The following is a 16,055-nucleotide window of genomic DNA, read 5'->3' as shown; positions in this document are numbered from 1 at the left end:
CGGGTCACCCGCTTACCTGCTGCCCGTAAAGGCAGCTGCCATTTTAGCCTTCCCTATTGCCCTGTCCTCCACAACGTCTCCAGCCTCCTCTTCCACACAATTGTCTCCATTTTTTATTTCATGTATAGGCTTTCCTTAGCCTCTCTGTTGCCTTTTCTTCCTTTCTCTTTTTGCTTTCAGCCTCCTGGAGTCCCTTTTGTGTTCTCGGTCTTCATCCCATCCTACGCGTAACCCCTGTATCTCCTGTTCTTTCCCCAGCATTCCAAATGCCTGTGCCTGCTCGCAAATCCTAGATGCGAAGTAAAGAAGTAAGGGGGAAGAGCAGTCACCATCTTCCCTGGCAGGTTTCAGTCATGCTGGGGCTGGGGATAGCCCTTTTTGCAGGAGTATCCTCGCTGTCTCTGCCAACAGCAGAGGACAGACATTGTGACTGAGGGCAGTTTGAGGCTTCAGTTCCGTTTTAAATTACGGTAATCAGGAATTTTGGTTATGGTTCAAACATGGAAGTTTGTTTACAGAAATTTTTAATTTGCCCAGTATTACAGAGCTAAAGATGAAAGCTGGCCCTTTTAGTTTTAAGGGTAATTCCAAAAAGAGAGAGTGTCTGTTGTATGTAACCTTATCTCTTTCTAGGAGGGAGACAAGACTAAAGCTGCTGATTTTATTTCCTTCTCTGCCTTCACACTCACTCTTTCTATGGCCCTTGCAGTAGCTTGCTTTTAGCCTTTCCTATAGTCACCAATTCCATCTACCAGGATAAATTCCCAGTCATTGTAGAGGAGAATCTGGTATGCTTTTTGCAGGTTCTCCCTGTTGAAATTGTTACAGTCTGTTCTTTTAGATTGTACTTTTTCTTATGATTCTTTCCAATGAATCACAGCAGATCCAGTTATAGAGGTGATACTTCCATATTTGCTAAAAATAAAAACTAATCCTAAATTTTAGAACAAGACATTTACGCTTTAAGAGCCAGATCCAAAATCAGTGATAATTTTGTGGATGGAGTCCTTAAATTAACATCTTAGGGGTACAATTTTTCTATTAGCCTTATCTCTTCCACAGATTCTAACTTGACATTTTAAAATGATCCCTTAGCCAAATAGAAAAGTACTTCTGGTAAGTCAGCATATGGTAAAGAATATCCTAGAATCACTTCACAAATATGCCAAGCTTGTGTTCTGCAACTGTTAGGCAGGTTTTTTTCTCCTGATTTTTTTATGGGAAGAAAATCTGTTAATATATGAAGGTACTGAAAGATAAAGCAAAAATCCAGTGGATTTAACCAGCTCATCTTTTCTTTACCTTAAGAATATCTATGTGTTAAATAAAGTAATGGCAATAAAATTACTCAGTATGTTAATTTCAGGGCAGAGGAATTTTATCAGTAGATACTAGCTTTTTATTTTTCTGGCAATGCAGGTCATACTGAAAGATTATCTTTCAGCCTCCTGTGGATGCTTAAAACTTGTTTTCTTATAGTTAGTGGAAAAAATATGGAGGTTTACCTTGTGAATTGTGTTGTTGTGTGTAAATTAATGAGCTGTTGTTTCTTCTAAGTAATTTTCATGCTATGGGCTTGGTAGTCATGTGAATGAGTTTGTGGTTTTGTGTGCTGGCCCCTAGGACACTCATAAGAATAATACAGTCTTTCCCAGAGATGAAAATTGTAAATACAGAAAATTTATTTGAATTATTTTAGGAAGGAAGGGATCACATCTCTGACAGCTAGAATATGCCAGCCATTTTGAGAGAGAGAGAAAGACAGACACACACACACATACACATACACACACACACGGCAGAAGTGGTTCATTTTACTAAGGATTTCAGTCTCTGTCATACTGGACACGTGCTCAACATGTGAATAGTAATCAGCAGTGCTGCACTAGCTGTGGGGCTTATTATTAATTTCTCAATTTAATTAGGATATTACTTGATTTGTAAGTATCAACTCTGTATGTTGGACTTCCCAGGTAATAGTGAGCTGTAGCCATGAATTATAGGATGTCTTTTAAAGGAAGAAACAGGTGAGGATGTCTGTTACTCTGATCCATGTTTATTTGAGGTTTGAAATATTGAGAATCAGAACTGGCTAAGAAAACCTACTTTGCTTTACATTCCAACAATTGGCTGTCATTTAAAATCCTTGGTTTGGGGAGAGGGCAGGAGGGGCGAACACACAAAATGTGAGAAGATATGTTTTCTCTGTGGTTATATTAGTAGAAATCTCTCCTATATTTCAAGATCTATTGTTAAATTACCTCGTATCAGACAGCAGTTAAACTGTACATCATTATATATTGTGGCAGAAGATAGGCCAAACATTGGGGGGGAAAAAAATTTCTTCACACAAATGAAAGTGGGCTACATGAGAAACAGCTGTATTTCAGTAAAACGCAATATTATCAGTAAAAGACTCAAACCTTTCAGAGCTGTCTCTGGTAGTTTTCATATATTAAACAAAGAATGCATGTAATTAGAAACAGACATTATTTGAATATAGGGCCTAGTGCATGCAAGTTTGCAAGTTTTTTTCCATTCATAAAGAGGGTAGTGTGTAGCCTAAAGGTAAGGTTTTAAATTTTCTAAAAACACAGTACAAGCATGAAATTCTCACAGTGGCTTTCTGAACTACCATTAAGAAACTCTCTCTGCTTTATTGTAATTGAGGTGAAAAAAGCATGAAGAATTTTTCCAAGACAGCATGAATGCCACCAATTATGCTAGGATTAGAAGCAGTAATTTTGACAGACTTCAAGTGGCAGAATGAAATCTGGTTGTTCGAATTGTTGGCACCCCTGGATGCCTGCCCCTCTGCTGACACATTGCTGCCCCTGAGGCAGAGATGTCTGATTCACTTCTGAATTGATTCCAAAACCATTGCAGTTTTCAGCCAGTGTATTACAGTCAGTTGAAATTAGTATCTGTTAACGTTAATAAACTTGGTTAAACATGGTGTGGGTTCAGGAGTACACTGATAAGCAGATCAGATGTCCCTGCCTTGGAAGTGGCAATAGCCATCAGAGAGAAAACTGGGGAAGGTGAGCATAGTAACAGCTTCAGCTGTTAGGTTTTTGTCTGCTGCTGAGTCTGCCAGGGCCCCTGTTCTCAACCCTTTGTCTAAGACATTAGACCAGCTACCGAAAGGTTGTGCTACTAAATCAGTGCCCCAGTTCAGTGCATTCAGTGCAGGCAAGTCCTTCTGAAAAGTGATCATCATCTAAGAGGAACCACCTGCGTTTTCTGGAGTAATTCCTTAAGAAAGTTAAAAGCCATCAGGCGTTCTCTCCAGTTAGGCAGATTTGAGCTGAAACTTGCTGGTGAAGAAGAATGTATGTTTCAAATTAGATGCATATAGTAAGCACAAAAAAATCTGGATGGGATATACAGGAGGCAAATATGTTAAATTCTGAATGTATTTTAAAAGTGGCTTAAGAGTCAGACTGAGAGAATGAAAACCAAAGAATGTTGTTATTTTCTTTATTTTTAACCTGAATTCTTCTCTGTGATTTAAGATAAGTGGACAAAAGATTTTCCCAAATTCAAAGCATCAAAAAAGAGAGAACACAATCCCATTCCCTTGTGTTCAACAGACTTCTGTGCTGATTGCAATAAGGACAGAATTGGTTCTTTGGTTAGTTCTAGATGGACATATATTCTTACCTCATATGAAGGACATTGTTTCAAGAGGTTTTTCCACTTGTGATAGCTTTGATTCTAAAGTATGCCTGCTTCTAGCAATAAGGACAGAATTGGTTCTTTGGTTAGTTCTAGATGGACATATATTCTTACCTCATATGAAGGACATTTTGTTTCAAGAGGTTTTTCTGCTTGTGATAGCTTTGATTCTAAAGTATGTCTGCTTCTAATTCATTGCTCAATATGTGCAGTATATTCCTGTGCATTGGTAGGTTATTTTGCAGAGACTGGTGAGCACGAGTTTTTCTCCTATGTTAATTATGTGCAGGATCCTGAAGTTCTGAAACAAGTTTTGATCTGAGCGAGTATAGGACTGATCCCTTTCTTGTGTAAATGTACGGGTGGAAAGTGATGTGAATTGCTGTAACTGCCCTACAATTGCAGTGCTTTTTTTTCAGTGACTGATGTGTGAGTCTGTGAAATCAAAACAACTCGTGTGTGTTCTTGTTTACTCATGTTTCTGGTGGCTTCATTCACTTAACCTTAATAATGTGAGCAGGATTTGATTCTGTATTGATTCTATATGTAATATAGAATGTAAATATGTGATCTAGGTCTGAACTAACACAGCTGTGTTTTTAAAAGGAGCAATGTATTGTTCATACCCTCTTTGCTTATTGCTTATCAGGTTTACTAGAAAGCAGTACAAGGCTAAAACCTCATGAAGCTCAAAGCTACAGAAAGAAGGCATTGTGGGTTTCCTGGGTCTCCATTATTGTCACACTGGCTCTTGCAGTGGCTGCTTTCAGTGAGTATTGGGAATATTTTAAATCTTCACACCTCTTCCTTTGTGTTTTTCTTTTGGGCTCTCAGAATTTCTCTCTTTGTGGAAGCTTTCTCATGCCTTATCTTCACAACTGCTAAAGAGGTTTCTCTCTAGACTGCCTGTGTCTGCATGGTGCTTATAAATTAGTAAAACTGTTGGTTTTTTCTACAGAGGATAGGGTTGTTGAAGGTCAGAGAAAGAAACAGGAGATGTTGATTCCTGCTAGCATTTATGCATGTGGAACTGTTCATTTTATGGAATAGTGTAAAAATCATTATGCAGTGGATTGCCTTTAACCAAAGAGGTCAAATATGACAAGTCCTAATCCACCTGGGATTTGTAGTGGGAATGCTGTAATAAAGAATAGTGAATTGTAAGGGAGAAATATATAATTTATCTGTATTAGACTGACAGATACCCTAACACAACACTAATCTGGAGGAGAAATACCAATTTCTTTCTAAGCCAGTGTTTTTCTTTAAGTTTCAAGACATTTGTCTAGTTTAACTTTACACAAAGAATTTAAAAAAACAAAACAAAACCACTTTTATATGGAAAAAATGAAATATATTTATTTTATTTCAAAACAGGAAAAAATGCTACATTGTGTGAATAAAGATGTATTTTAGTTCAATACAAATTTGTGAAATACCAGCTTTCTATCTCTGTCAATGAAGTAATGCTGCATTACTGTAAAGACAAAAAGAAATGTGGAATCTGGAACAAAATCTTTGCAGTGGCACATTCTCTGTTTAAAAGAAGGAAAAAACAGAAGTGACTGGGTTTACATGTTTATATAAACAAAAGGAATGCTCTGTCTAGAAGACAAGACATCTAAGATGTCTCAAAACATAGTTCTTCAGCTTGATGAAGACAGACTTGCATTTTTTTTTTTTTTTTTGAAACTGCAGCAGCATGTGTTTTATTATTCTAATCTGCAGTGTACGACCTGCTGCTGGAAGTTGGTGTCAGCTCCCAGGAGAGATTATTAGAATCTGACCAAATGGTCTCTGAAAACTCAACATATATTACTTGGAGTGATTTATATAGAAACACAGGTAAAATAACTTGATTCAAAAAGAAAAGAGAAGGAACACTTAAAAGCAGAATCCAACACTGTAAAGAATTTGAATGTTAACAAGAAAGCTGGTCATCTGAGTTTGCATTTTGTTCTGCTTCATGAAAATGTCGTCTTTGCTGTCTTTGCTAATGAAGCAACACGAAAGTAAATACTGTGTTACAAAATAACTTTGTTACCTATTAACAATATAATTTTAGGGAATATTGAAAAATGGCTTAATTTTATTTTATATTTGCATATTTCTGAGTTGCAAGACTTAAGTATAATATGGATAACTAAAACATTGAATTTCTTTTAATGGGGTCTTTTTAAACGTTTTGTAAGCTTAATTAGGCTATCTGAAAGCTTTTATTTTCTATTTTTCTTATTTGTGTCACTCCAGTAGTGCTTAGAAACCCTACCAAAAAAAACCAGCAGACAAGGTAGTCCCTGCTGGGATGTACTGTGACTGCATACTCAGCTGGAGCAGAGAGGCATTAAACTACTGAAATCAGCTGTTAGTAGTAGGCTAATTATATGTTTTTGGAATGTATCTTTCCTTGTTGTTTGAAGAGGCTAAACTTATGAAGAATAAAAATGGAATCAGCACACAGATACATATTAAATCTATATGGAGTCTTTTAATAGTTGACAGTTAACTCACATGCCACAAAAGCATTGCCAGGGCTTTTGATATACTTGGTATAAAAACTTTTTAATCTTTGAGGAAAATACAGTGATTCTTCTAGAATCATGTAGCTCCTTCATGCAATTTCTGCAGTTGTGCTCAGTTTATCGTCTCACGTTGGCTGCTCTCTTCCTTTGTGCTATCCTTTTAGCAGGTTCCTCTAGCCAATCCATGTGTTGGGAGGTGTGCCAGGTGACCAGAGCTTGCTGCCTGTTTTGTATAAGTGACTAGTTGTCACTTTGGGGTGTCTGATGCTGCTAGTTTTTTGCGAACACCTGCTATTTAAAGCATCCTGTTTTACCTCTTGTCTGTAATAGTAAAACTGTTAGCAATATAACCCTGATGTTCCGTTTCAGTGAAAAATGGGGACCTGCTGTGCTAATTGTCAGGCTACACTGACTGTATTCTCACTACTCTTTCTGATTCCCCTATAAATTCTTTCTGTAAATTTCTGTTTTATCCTTTTATAAGCTATAAAATACTTTCTTGCAAGTGTATCTTATGGTGCTGCTTTTGCAGCGGCACATGATATAGTAAAAGTTCTAGGCCAGGGAACTGACTTTACTTGATAACTGTAGTTGAAGAAATAGAGGATGTGGAAGGTAAGAAAAATACTAAGGGGAGTAATAGCTATGTGCATGGTTTATGTGGAGAGTGGGGATGTGATTCATGAGCCTCCTTTTCCAACCAAGTGTTTGTAACTAGACTTCCTTTCCTTTTTTATGGTCTGCCCCCTCCCTTGAGTGCTGCAGCTTGATCACCATCCTTCCTTTGAAGTCTAGTCTGGTTGCATCCGATGCTGTATTTTTCCAGCATTAGAGCAAGTTGGAATGGTTTATCTTGACTGGTACAAGATATTTTCTTTTGGTGGGATTTATAATGATGCCCCAGCTGAACCCTGATCTTCTTTCACTTGATAATTTTGAAAGAGATTGATAAATTTTACACTGATCTGAATATGTAGTTTCCTTCTTCGGTAATGATCTATGGCACATGAGGTGTGAGATCTGTTGATCTGAACTCTGTGTGTTAGACTTACTATTGGAAAGAACCTGTGTATAGTGTATTATAAAGGTGTATAAATTCAAATTATGATATGCCTGTATACAAGTCGTATATTTGCTACATAACAGATGTATGGTGTGTATTTGCTCTGGGATGGACTGTTTTGTAGCCTGCAGTACTGGAATGCAGAAGATGAGATGCTGACATACGCGTCAAAATGTGTTTGGTCTCTAGGTTTGGAAAGCTAAACCAGGCTAGATTGGATCTGGAGCGGAATGGCTGCCTAAGGGAAAATGAAATTGTCGTCTTCCATTCACTAATATAGGCAAGGAGTAATTACGCAGACCATAAAATCAGCTTTTTCCTTTAGCTCAAAGAACAGGTCTCTTACTATCAGGTACTTAATATACTTAATTTTACTACAGAAATGCTGTACTTGTGAAAGACCATTTGAAGTTTCAGCTGCTGTCTCTAAATACTGCTCTTGCACTGTGTGGTAACCATTGTGGTCTCACTGGCTTTGAGTGCTCTTGAAGGTGTTGCTCTTCAGCATATTGTTGTGCAAGACTTCAGTAAAATCTTTATAGACTGAAATTTGTAAGATCCTTGAGGTCGGTGGAGCCCTATGGTATCATCTTCGGTGACTGAAAGGTAGGCTTTCTTAGAATCAGTTATGCATATTCTGACATTTGTGGTTTTGTGCAATACTTTTATAGTCAGATACTGAGCAACGCGTGATGAATAAGTTCATTTCACTTTTCATTTCAGTGCTGCCTGAAATATGCGTGCTTGTAGAATTCTCACAGAGAGTGGTTTTAAATTTTTGTAAATATGTAGTCATAAACTGAGACTCAGCATGATAAAAATTACTAAAATGAACATCGATTTATTCCTTAGCACCCCAAGTAAGTACTGGAATAATAATTTAAATATAATTATTTCTGTTTTATAATGATATAAGAAAAGAATGATAACATATATGAACATCTTTTTTTTGCAACATATATGTGTAGTATAAGGCTGCAGTCTAAATCATTTCATAATAACAACTATAACTTCTTTCTGTAGCTGCAGTATTTAGGTTCATACTGAGCCTACTTTCAGAATTGTAACAGAGGATGAGAGACTATTACAGGGGGAATGGAACTTTGGTGTTTTGAAACCCATATTTCTTGACATTTATGATGCTAAAACATAATTTTGAAAAATACACAAATATAGCTTTTTCTGGTATAGTTTAATTTCTCCTCAAGCAGCTAATCTCTGTCAATATTGTCAAAGCAGAAAACAAACTCTCATTGTATCGGTATTTCTTGTCCAGGGTAGACTTGTGTTTCACAGAAAGTAGCCTGTTCATTTGTCTTCCTGATTTGATTAGCTAAAATTGTTTCACAGTGAATGGAGTAGTCATATCCATACATCGAAACAATGTATAGACCGAATTCTGCACTAAAAGCTGTCTTTGTAGTCAGAGATGGAGTAAAGATTTAAAATGTATGCCATTGTAAATGTAAGCTTTGTAAAGGGCTTTCATGAGGCAGCCGTCGAGATGGAACTTGCAGACAGCCTGTCTCGGTGTGGTCAGAGCACGCCTGAATGGGCCCTGCATGCTAATGCATCACGGGAAGGGTTGACGCTGGGCACTTTGCAAAATGCTGGGGAAATGGCAGGCAGGTTGTGAAATCTGTCTTCATGGTTGCTTTAGAGATCACTCCTTTTAGATCACCACAGACATGTTTAAGGGTTTAGCTTTATAGAAATAACAGAAAACTTGAGTGCAACCAAATAGGTCCATGATTTGACATCCTATCCTGGTAAGTGTTTAGTCTGGTGTAGTAAATATGCACTGTCATTTTGAGAAAGCGAAGGCTGAGGGAACTGGGGTTGTTTAGCCTGGAGAAGAGGAGGCTGAGAGGAGACCGTATCTCTCTCTACAACTACCTGAAAGGAGGTTGTAGCGAGGTGCGGGTTGGTCTCTTCTCCCAAGTAACAAGCAGTAAGAGAAGGGGGAATAATCTTAAATTGTGCCAAGGGAGGTTTAGATGGCATATTAGGAAGAATTTCTTTACTGAAAGGATTATCAGGCATTGGAACAGGCTGCCCAGGGAAGTGGTGGAGACGCCATCCCTGGACGTATTTAAAAGACGTGTAGATGTGGTGCTTAGGAATGTGGTTTAGTGGTGGACTTGGCAGTGCTAGGTTTATGGTTGGACTTGATGCTGTTAAAAGTCTTTTCCAAGCTAAATAATTCTGTGATTCTATTAATCTGTATAGTATCTCAGATGGAAACTTGGTAGATACAGTTCTGTAAGTGGGAGTATTTTATAGGATTAGCAATTGGCCCACGGATAAAATACTATGGGTAAATGCAAAGAAACCGACATTCCAATTTTGTATGCAAAATCCTCTCTGTTTCAAAATGAATTACTGAAAAATGATTTATTAAAGTTAGCTTCCACATTCTGGGATTAGAGAGGCATTTTGTTTGAAATGCATCCTCCATACGCTTAGAAATTTTAGGGTAGAGCTTGCTTTCAGATTAAAACTTCATTCCAGTTCAGACTCTTTAACAGACAGATTCAAATGCCAACAAACTTTAGAAGGTATGGATCCAGGTCCACTTTCTTCATTGGAATGACTACATTGAGCCATAAAATCTCATTCTGGTTAGCTGTAGGACATGACTGCTGATTCTCCTCCCCTATTATGCTACTCTGGTGCGCTGCAAATGGAATTACATGGGACAAACATTGAGCAATTGAAGGTGTTATCCTCTGGGTGCTCAGATGTGGATGTATTGATGTAATCTGTCACTCCTCATCTCAGGCATGGTACTCAGACAACTGAGTTGGGTGGTGACTATGTTAATTTATTGATGAATATATCATTTTCCCCGTGACCCATTCTTATTCTTGCTTGAAAAATGTAATATATGCAGGCTTTCCCTTATGTTTGCACAATACTTAGTATACACTGGGCACAGCTGTGAATAATAATAATAATAGAATAATAAAAGAATAATAAGAATATAGGTGAAGGTTCATGGTTCTGAGGCTTTTTAGTTTCGATATCCAGTTCAACATTCTTTAAAGGTCACGGAATTTCAGACAAATGATGGATATTCAGAACTCGGGCCTGTTTTAGGGTGTCTGAGCTGGATACGTAAACAGAATTCTCCAGGATCACTGACCACGTGAAAAGTCTTGGTCTTTGTGTTTTCTCTTCCAGGAGCTATACAGAATTGCATTTCTCACTCCTAAAAACCTGAGAGTTGTTTGTTTTCAGTAGAGCACATTATGTTTATTCAGAAAGTTACATTCCAAGTCGCAATACCATGCAGACCCTTAAAACCAAGTAAGGGCTAAACACTGAATAGAACTGCTGCGTGATAGTATGCGGATCCCTCATTTTGCATGTTTCTCAGAGCATTTAATTACATCAGTTACAAAAAGACAGATGCTTCAGGGCTGTAGTCTCACAGAAGTGTTAATGAAATACAGAACTTAAATTCCCGAGGTAGAGTTCTGATACTGGTGACACTTGTGGAACCCTATGGTCCTTGTTATAGCTGCATCACTGCAGTCAAAACCAGAGTTTGGTCCTAACCATGTTATACATAGGATCTAAAGGACAAAGAAATCCGTTGCCTGTGCAGCACAGGCAAAAGATAGCTTTTTGTATAGATCAGTCTGTACTTAGTAACAGCAAAATGCAATTTTCATTCACTGAAAATGAAACAAGAGACCAGTAAGGGCCTGTCTTTTTTTAGGCATACAAAACTCTAAGTGACTTTCTTGGGAGGAGAGAATAGCATATGGATGTCAAGTTCAAGACTGATAGCTGTTGAACAGAAGTGTAGGTCTAAAATCTGCAATGCTTCACACATCATGAAATCTTTTCCTTAGTTGGCAGGGAAAATGATGATAGAAGTCTGTGGAATCTAGAACAGGCTATATAATGATCTCTGTCTATATATTTGAACAGTAAACAATTTAAGAAATTATTGGTGTGCTAGAAGTTTATTAAAACAACTGAATTTGTGTTTAAATGATAACCTTTAAAACATATGAGACTGTTGTATTTTTGCATTAGAAAATTGCAATTTAATCATTCCTTGTGCTAAGTACTGATTCCTTTCTCATGAGAGAAGATCATCCCAAAGAATTTTGAAATTAAAACAGGATGCTGATATTGAGGGAAAACTAGCACTATAACATTTCATGAAGAATGAGGAACATGCAAGTATGTTAAAAGTCTAGGCTATTTAGTGTAAAAAATTATAATCACAGTTCTTTCCTTTGTTCGCTTTTTTTTCCTTCCTGAGATTGTGGGGGTTTTTGTGCAAAAGTCTGATATAACTCTCTGCAGTATCTAGGCCAGTAAGAACAGTAATGCCCTTTAAATGAATTAACATCTATGTTATATAACATAATTTGTAACATATTAAAAATATAGAATATACATATTCTAAGATATATTTATTTTATAGCAGGAGATTTTAGACACTTGAAATTTAGTCGTAAGTTTTGCCATCAGATCTCAGCTAGGATTCCATTAAAGGCAGCTTTCTGTTTGATGATTCAGAGGTTCCAGCTATGAGAATATAGTTGTGTAACAAGGTATATACAAATAAGTAAGGTAAATAACTAGACAGTTTTAAGTAATTGGGCTGGTGTCATGGATCCTACTCATATGCCTGAGAGAATTATACTGTGCCATTAGAGATAGACGTAGGTAGAGGGTGAACTTTGCATATGGGAAAAGAACTGAATGCTTAATGGGGAGGGTTTTAGGCATGCCGCTTGGCGGTAACTTGGTGGTGTGGGAATGATGTACCCTACAGCCATCACTAGCCTGTACTGGATGAAAAATGTGTATCTTGGCTGAAAGTAGACAAAAATAGTTAGGCAAGGAAGGAATATTACGTTTATTGCATGTGATGGGTATTAACTGTTGTCCATAAAAAACCTGTTTGACTTTTTCTGTATAAAAATGAATTTAAATGATCCTCTAGTACAAGTCTCAATTGCTGCTCTTGCTTTATTTGGTATATCACACAGGTAAGTGGTTGTACATCTGCCCTTTGAAGGAACATCACTGCACTCTTAAAAGTCAAATGGATTTTCAATCAATTACTGTAGTATCAGTTCCACAAAGTAGTACCTCAGCTGTTGCAGGCTTACGTCTTGTGCGAAGGCACAAATCTGTTAACAGATTTCTTTATGAATGCCTGATGTAGGGATCAGACTATTTCCTTCAAGGCTATGTTGTTCAAGGTCGCTTGCAACACTCCCTGTGAATCCCACAGCCTGATACACCAGTAGAATTTTCATAGATCATGAGATATTTTCTCTGCTCTCCCAATTTAAAAATGCTGTTGTTTGCTTATTGGCAAAAATTTGTAATTCTTTGTATCTGGAGCTGAAAATCAAGATTAATGAAAGAAAATGGATGCTGTACAGTATCACTTCATTGTTTGTGAGTTTGTAAAGCACTGCTGAATTAAACTTCTCAGGCAGCAGGGAAAGTGATGAAAATCAAAACACAGCTTCCTTTTCCTTAGGTTTTCTTAACTCCTGTCAGAAACTTTAAAATATTCCTATGTTTTAACTTAGTAGATAATGAAATGTAAACTTCTACCCGATTTAAATTTTATAATAACATTTATAACTTTTGCTTTACTGGGGATGTTGATAGTGCTTGGTGTTTACTTCTTGGCACTTCTCTGATTTTTCAGTAACAGTGTTTGAGTTCCTTTCACTGAAAGTTGAAGCTTGTTAGATTTTAATACTTTTTCAGTACAGAATTTTATTTGCAGATGACTCATCTTGTTTTGGTATGCCTGCACTGTAGGAGGACTTAATAACTGTAAAATAATCACGTAAATAATATCATCTTCTTTACAATGCAGTATAGCTCCCAACAGATCTATACCATGTTGCAGTAGAACATACTGTTGGTTGGCTGACACATGTGTTTCCCTCTTGCCAGCTCTGGTGAAGCAGTGGTAGTGCTAGCTGAGAAACGGGAGCATCTGGGAGACTGTGGGTATATACAGAGTGCTAGCAGAGAAAATCTGTTATAATGGAGGGTGATGTTGTTTGAATAGGTGGCACTGCCCCTTCTGAGGTTAATAATGCAGTATTAACTGGAGGACACTCTTCTTTCTGAAAATACCACCAGCAAGAGCATAAAACTTATGTCCTAGATACTCCTATTTGTTACATGCTATGACACTTTTTGAGAAAAGGCAAGTTAATACTGAACTTGTGAAAAATCCAGTTTGATAAATTAACCTGCAATTTCATTTGAAAAAATTATTATTTATCATTTTAGGGGATAAACTGCACTAGAACCCCATTATGCTCTGTTAATCAGCTGTGCTTGTCCACTGTAGTGGTGTGCCTTTCTGGTGTATTGTAAAGTGATATGAGTGTGGGGTTTGATTGATCTGTTATTGTACCTTGCTGAAAATATTACACTAATATTAATCTAAAATAAAAATAGGTAAAAATACTGTGGGGTTGTGTTGTGTGGTGGTGGTGTGTTGTGGGTTTTTTTTGTTGTTTGTTTTTTTCATTGAGGGGATGGTACTTTGATGATAAGGATTGACAATTGTTCTGTTCTCTGTTTTGCATTCATAGATTTTGATATCCTGTCAAGCAGCTGTAGTGTCAGTTGATCAAGTCTTTCAGGTTGAAAGATAGGAAAACTTTGATACATTGTATTAAAAGGCTAGTACAACCTGGTCAAATTAGTTTTGTTCAAATAAAGATTATCATAAGTCTTTGGTAAAGACTGAAACTGAAAGTCTGGAGATTGGGGAAGGCGAGAGAACTTTTATTAGACACTAACATTCATTTGCAAACCAGCCTTCTCCAGAAAAAAACATAGAGCTCCTAAGTATCTCTTCTGACTTTTGTGTGTGACCTGTTACCGTTCTTTTTTCTCTGGATGTGCAGAAAAGGGGACAGATAACCTTAACTTCAGAGTTAGAAGAAGCAGATTAGTCAGTGCTTAGTCAAAGAAGAGTGACCAGAAATAACCAGCTGGTATTTTTGCTAGACAGAGAAACTGCAGAGGAAGGGGGATAGTCTGACACATCCCATAAAAATAGTTAGACAAGAGGCATCTGCCTTCCAGGAACTGCCGCAGAGCAAGTGAGTTTTGGTACTTGCACCATGAACTTGGCCTTTCTGGAGAGATCTCTGGGGCATTTTCATGCTAGGTGCAATGCTGAGAACATGAGTAAGATCTACAGCAGAGCAGGATCCTCAGCTGAATCCTAAGTGAAGATTTCTTATCAGATATGAAGACTGTTTGTCTTCTGCTATTAAAGATTATGCATCAAGGAACCATTAAGTATAAAGTATCTTTTCAACATATCAAGGTGAAGAAAATACTCCTCTAAGTGTATTGTCCTCCAATCACATTTTTTAATGAAACATTTCGGTGGCTAAAGAATGACGGTATTTCCCCAGGCTCTGAAAAGAAAAAATCTCAAATTTTAGAGGAAAGATTTATTATCATTCAGTGGGAGATTTAATAGAATGGAAATGCAGCCTGCAGTGTCAGCTAGGATGTGTAGCTGAGGAAAATAAAAGTAGCTCCATGCATTCCCATTCTAGTAGACCTGATAGACAGGTTAAAGTATACTTAAAATGTTGAAGTCCAAATTAGAAAGGAGTTCCTTAAAAATCGTGTTTTGTGGAAACCACATAACTAACTTTACCTTGATCGAAAGAATGATTTGTGATCCTCCCATGATAAGAATGCTCCTTCAAAGCAGCAAATGGCTTCAGATATTTAATAACAGATTTGTGATGTTTGGAACAGTTGAATTCACATTTAATGTGAACTGAGTTAATCCTGGAAAAACGTTTCTAACAGTTCCATGGAAAACATAGGGCAGAGCCAAGTAACGAGCGTCAGACCTGGCTACTATTGTGGAATCTAGTGACAAAACTGATAGTGATTGCAGTGGTGGCAGATCACTTCCTAACTATATGGCTAAGGAGTTACAAGAAAACTTCTGAACAGCACAAGAAAAACTAAGACAGCCTGTACTAGCGTTTTATGTTGATCAAGTTGTATGTGTGTAAGTGCATGCTGCTAGGGATACAGAAAGGCAGATGAGAGGCATCAGTCTTAGCTTGCTGTTTTGTAAGAGAGCGAATGAGGGCTATATGTATGCCTAGAGGATTGTTGTCTACTTCCCGAATTGGTAGACATCGCTATTCTCTGACTTGCTGCTACAGCTAACATATATCAGACTATAATGTCTAACTATGTGGAACTGATAGTACCCAAAAGGGCCAATTCATTTTCTCATCTTTGTGGCACATTAGAAACTAGTAATAAACTGTGTCTTCTTTTATTTACCATGACTTGATATTTTTGTGTGTAATTAGCTGCAACAAGAAAATGAGAGATTGTTTAACAATTCTCTGTAGCCATGAAAAAATAGGTCAGCAAATTAATTTTGATGGATCGTTAGTTAAGGAGGTAAAATTCATAGTTTTGTGGCTTTTACCATGTGAGTTCTGATTGTGGGAAACCCATAGTTACTGCTTGTGCGTGTGTAAAAAAAAAAAAAAAAAAAACAAAAAAAAAAAACCCCAAAAAAACCCCGAAAAACAAAACCCACAACAACCAAAACAACCAAAAAACCCAAAACCACACATACACATCTGATATTGAGATGTGAGCAGCAAAATGATTCAATTTTGTTATTTTGAATCCTGGTGAACACTCGAGCAAACCCTGCCCAAAGGGAGATTTCCTGCTGCTCTCCCGCTAAGAGATACTCGTTGGGTTATCGTGTGTACTTTTTCCTG

The 16,055-nt window shown here is 37.3% G+C and overlaps 1 protein-coding gene across 1 annotated transcript in view; it reads left to right on the top strand.

Annotated features, from left to right (window-relative positions):
* Window positions 1-4,327: 4,327 nt before the first annotated feature.
* TMEM163 (transmembrane protein 163) overlaps window positions 4,328-16,055 on the top strand; it is a gene marked incomplete at its 5' end in the record, with an annotated part of 98,884 nt that continues 87,156 nt past the window's right edge. The window contains one exon of the mRNA XM_009707903.1: window positions 4,328-4,447. Within this exon, the coding sequence (XP_009706205.1) occupies window positions 4,328-4,447 (120 nt within the window). The remainder of the gene's footprint in view (window positions 4,448-16,055) is intronic.

The sequence above is a fragment of the Cariama cristata genome, unplaced genomic scaffold (genome assembly GCF_000690535.1).
Source record: "Cariama cristata isolate BGI_N322 unplaced genomic scaffold, ASM69053v1 scaffold8569, whole genome shotgun sequence".
In the NCBI taxonomy this organism is placed as follows: domain Eukaryota; kingdom Metazoa; phylum Chordata; class Aves; order Cariamiformes; family Cariamidae; genus Cariama; species Cariama cristata.
The sequence above is the reverse complement of the archived record's forward strand: the minus strand, read 5'-3'. Positions and strand labels throughout refer to the sequence as shown.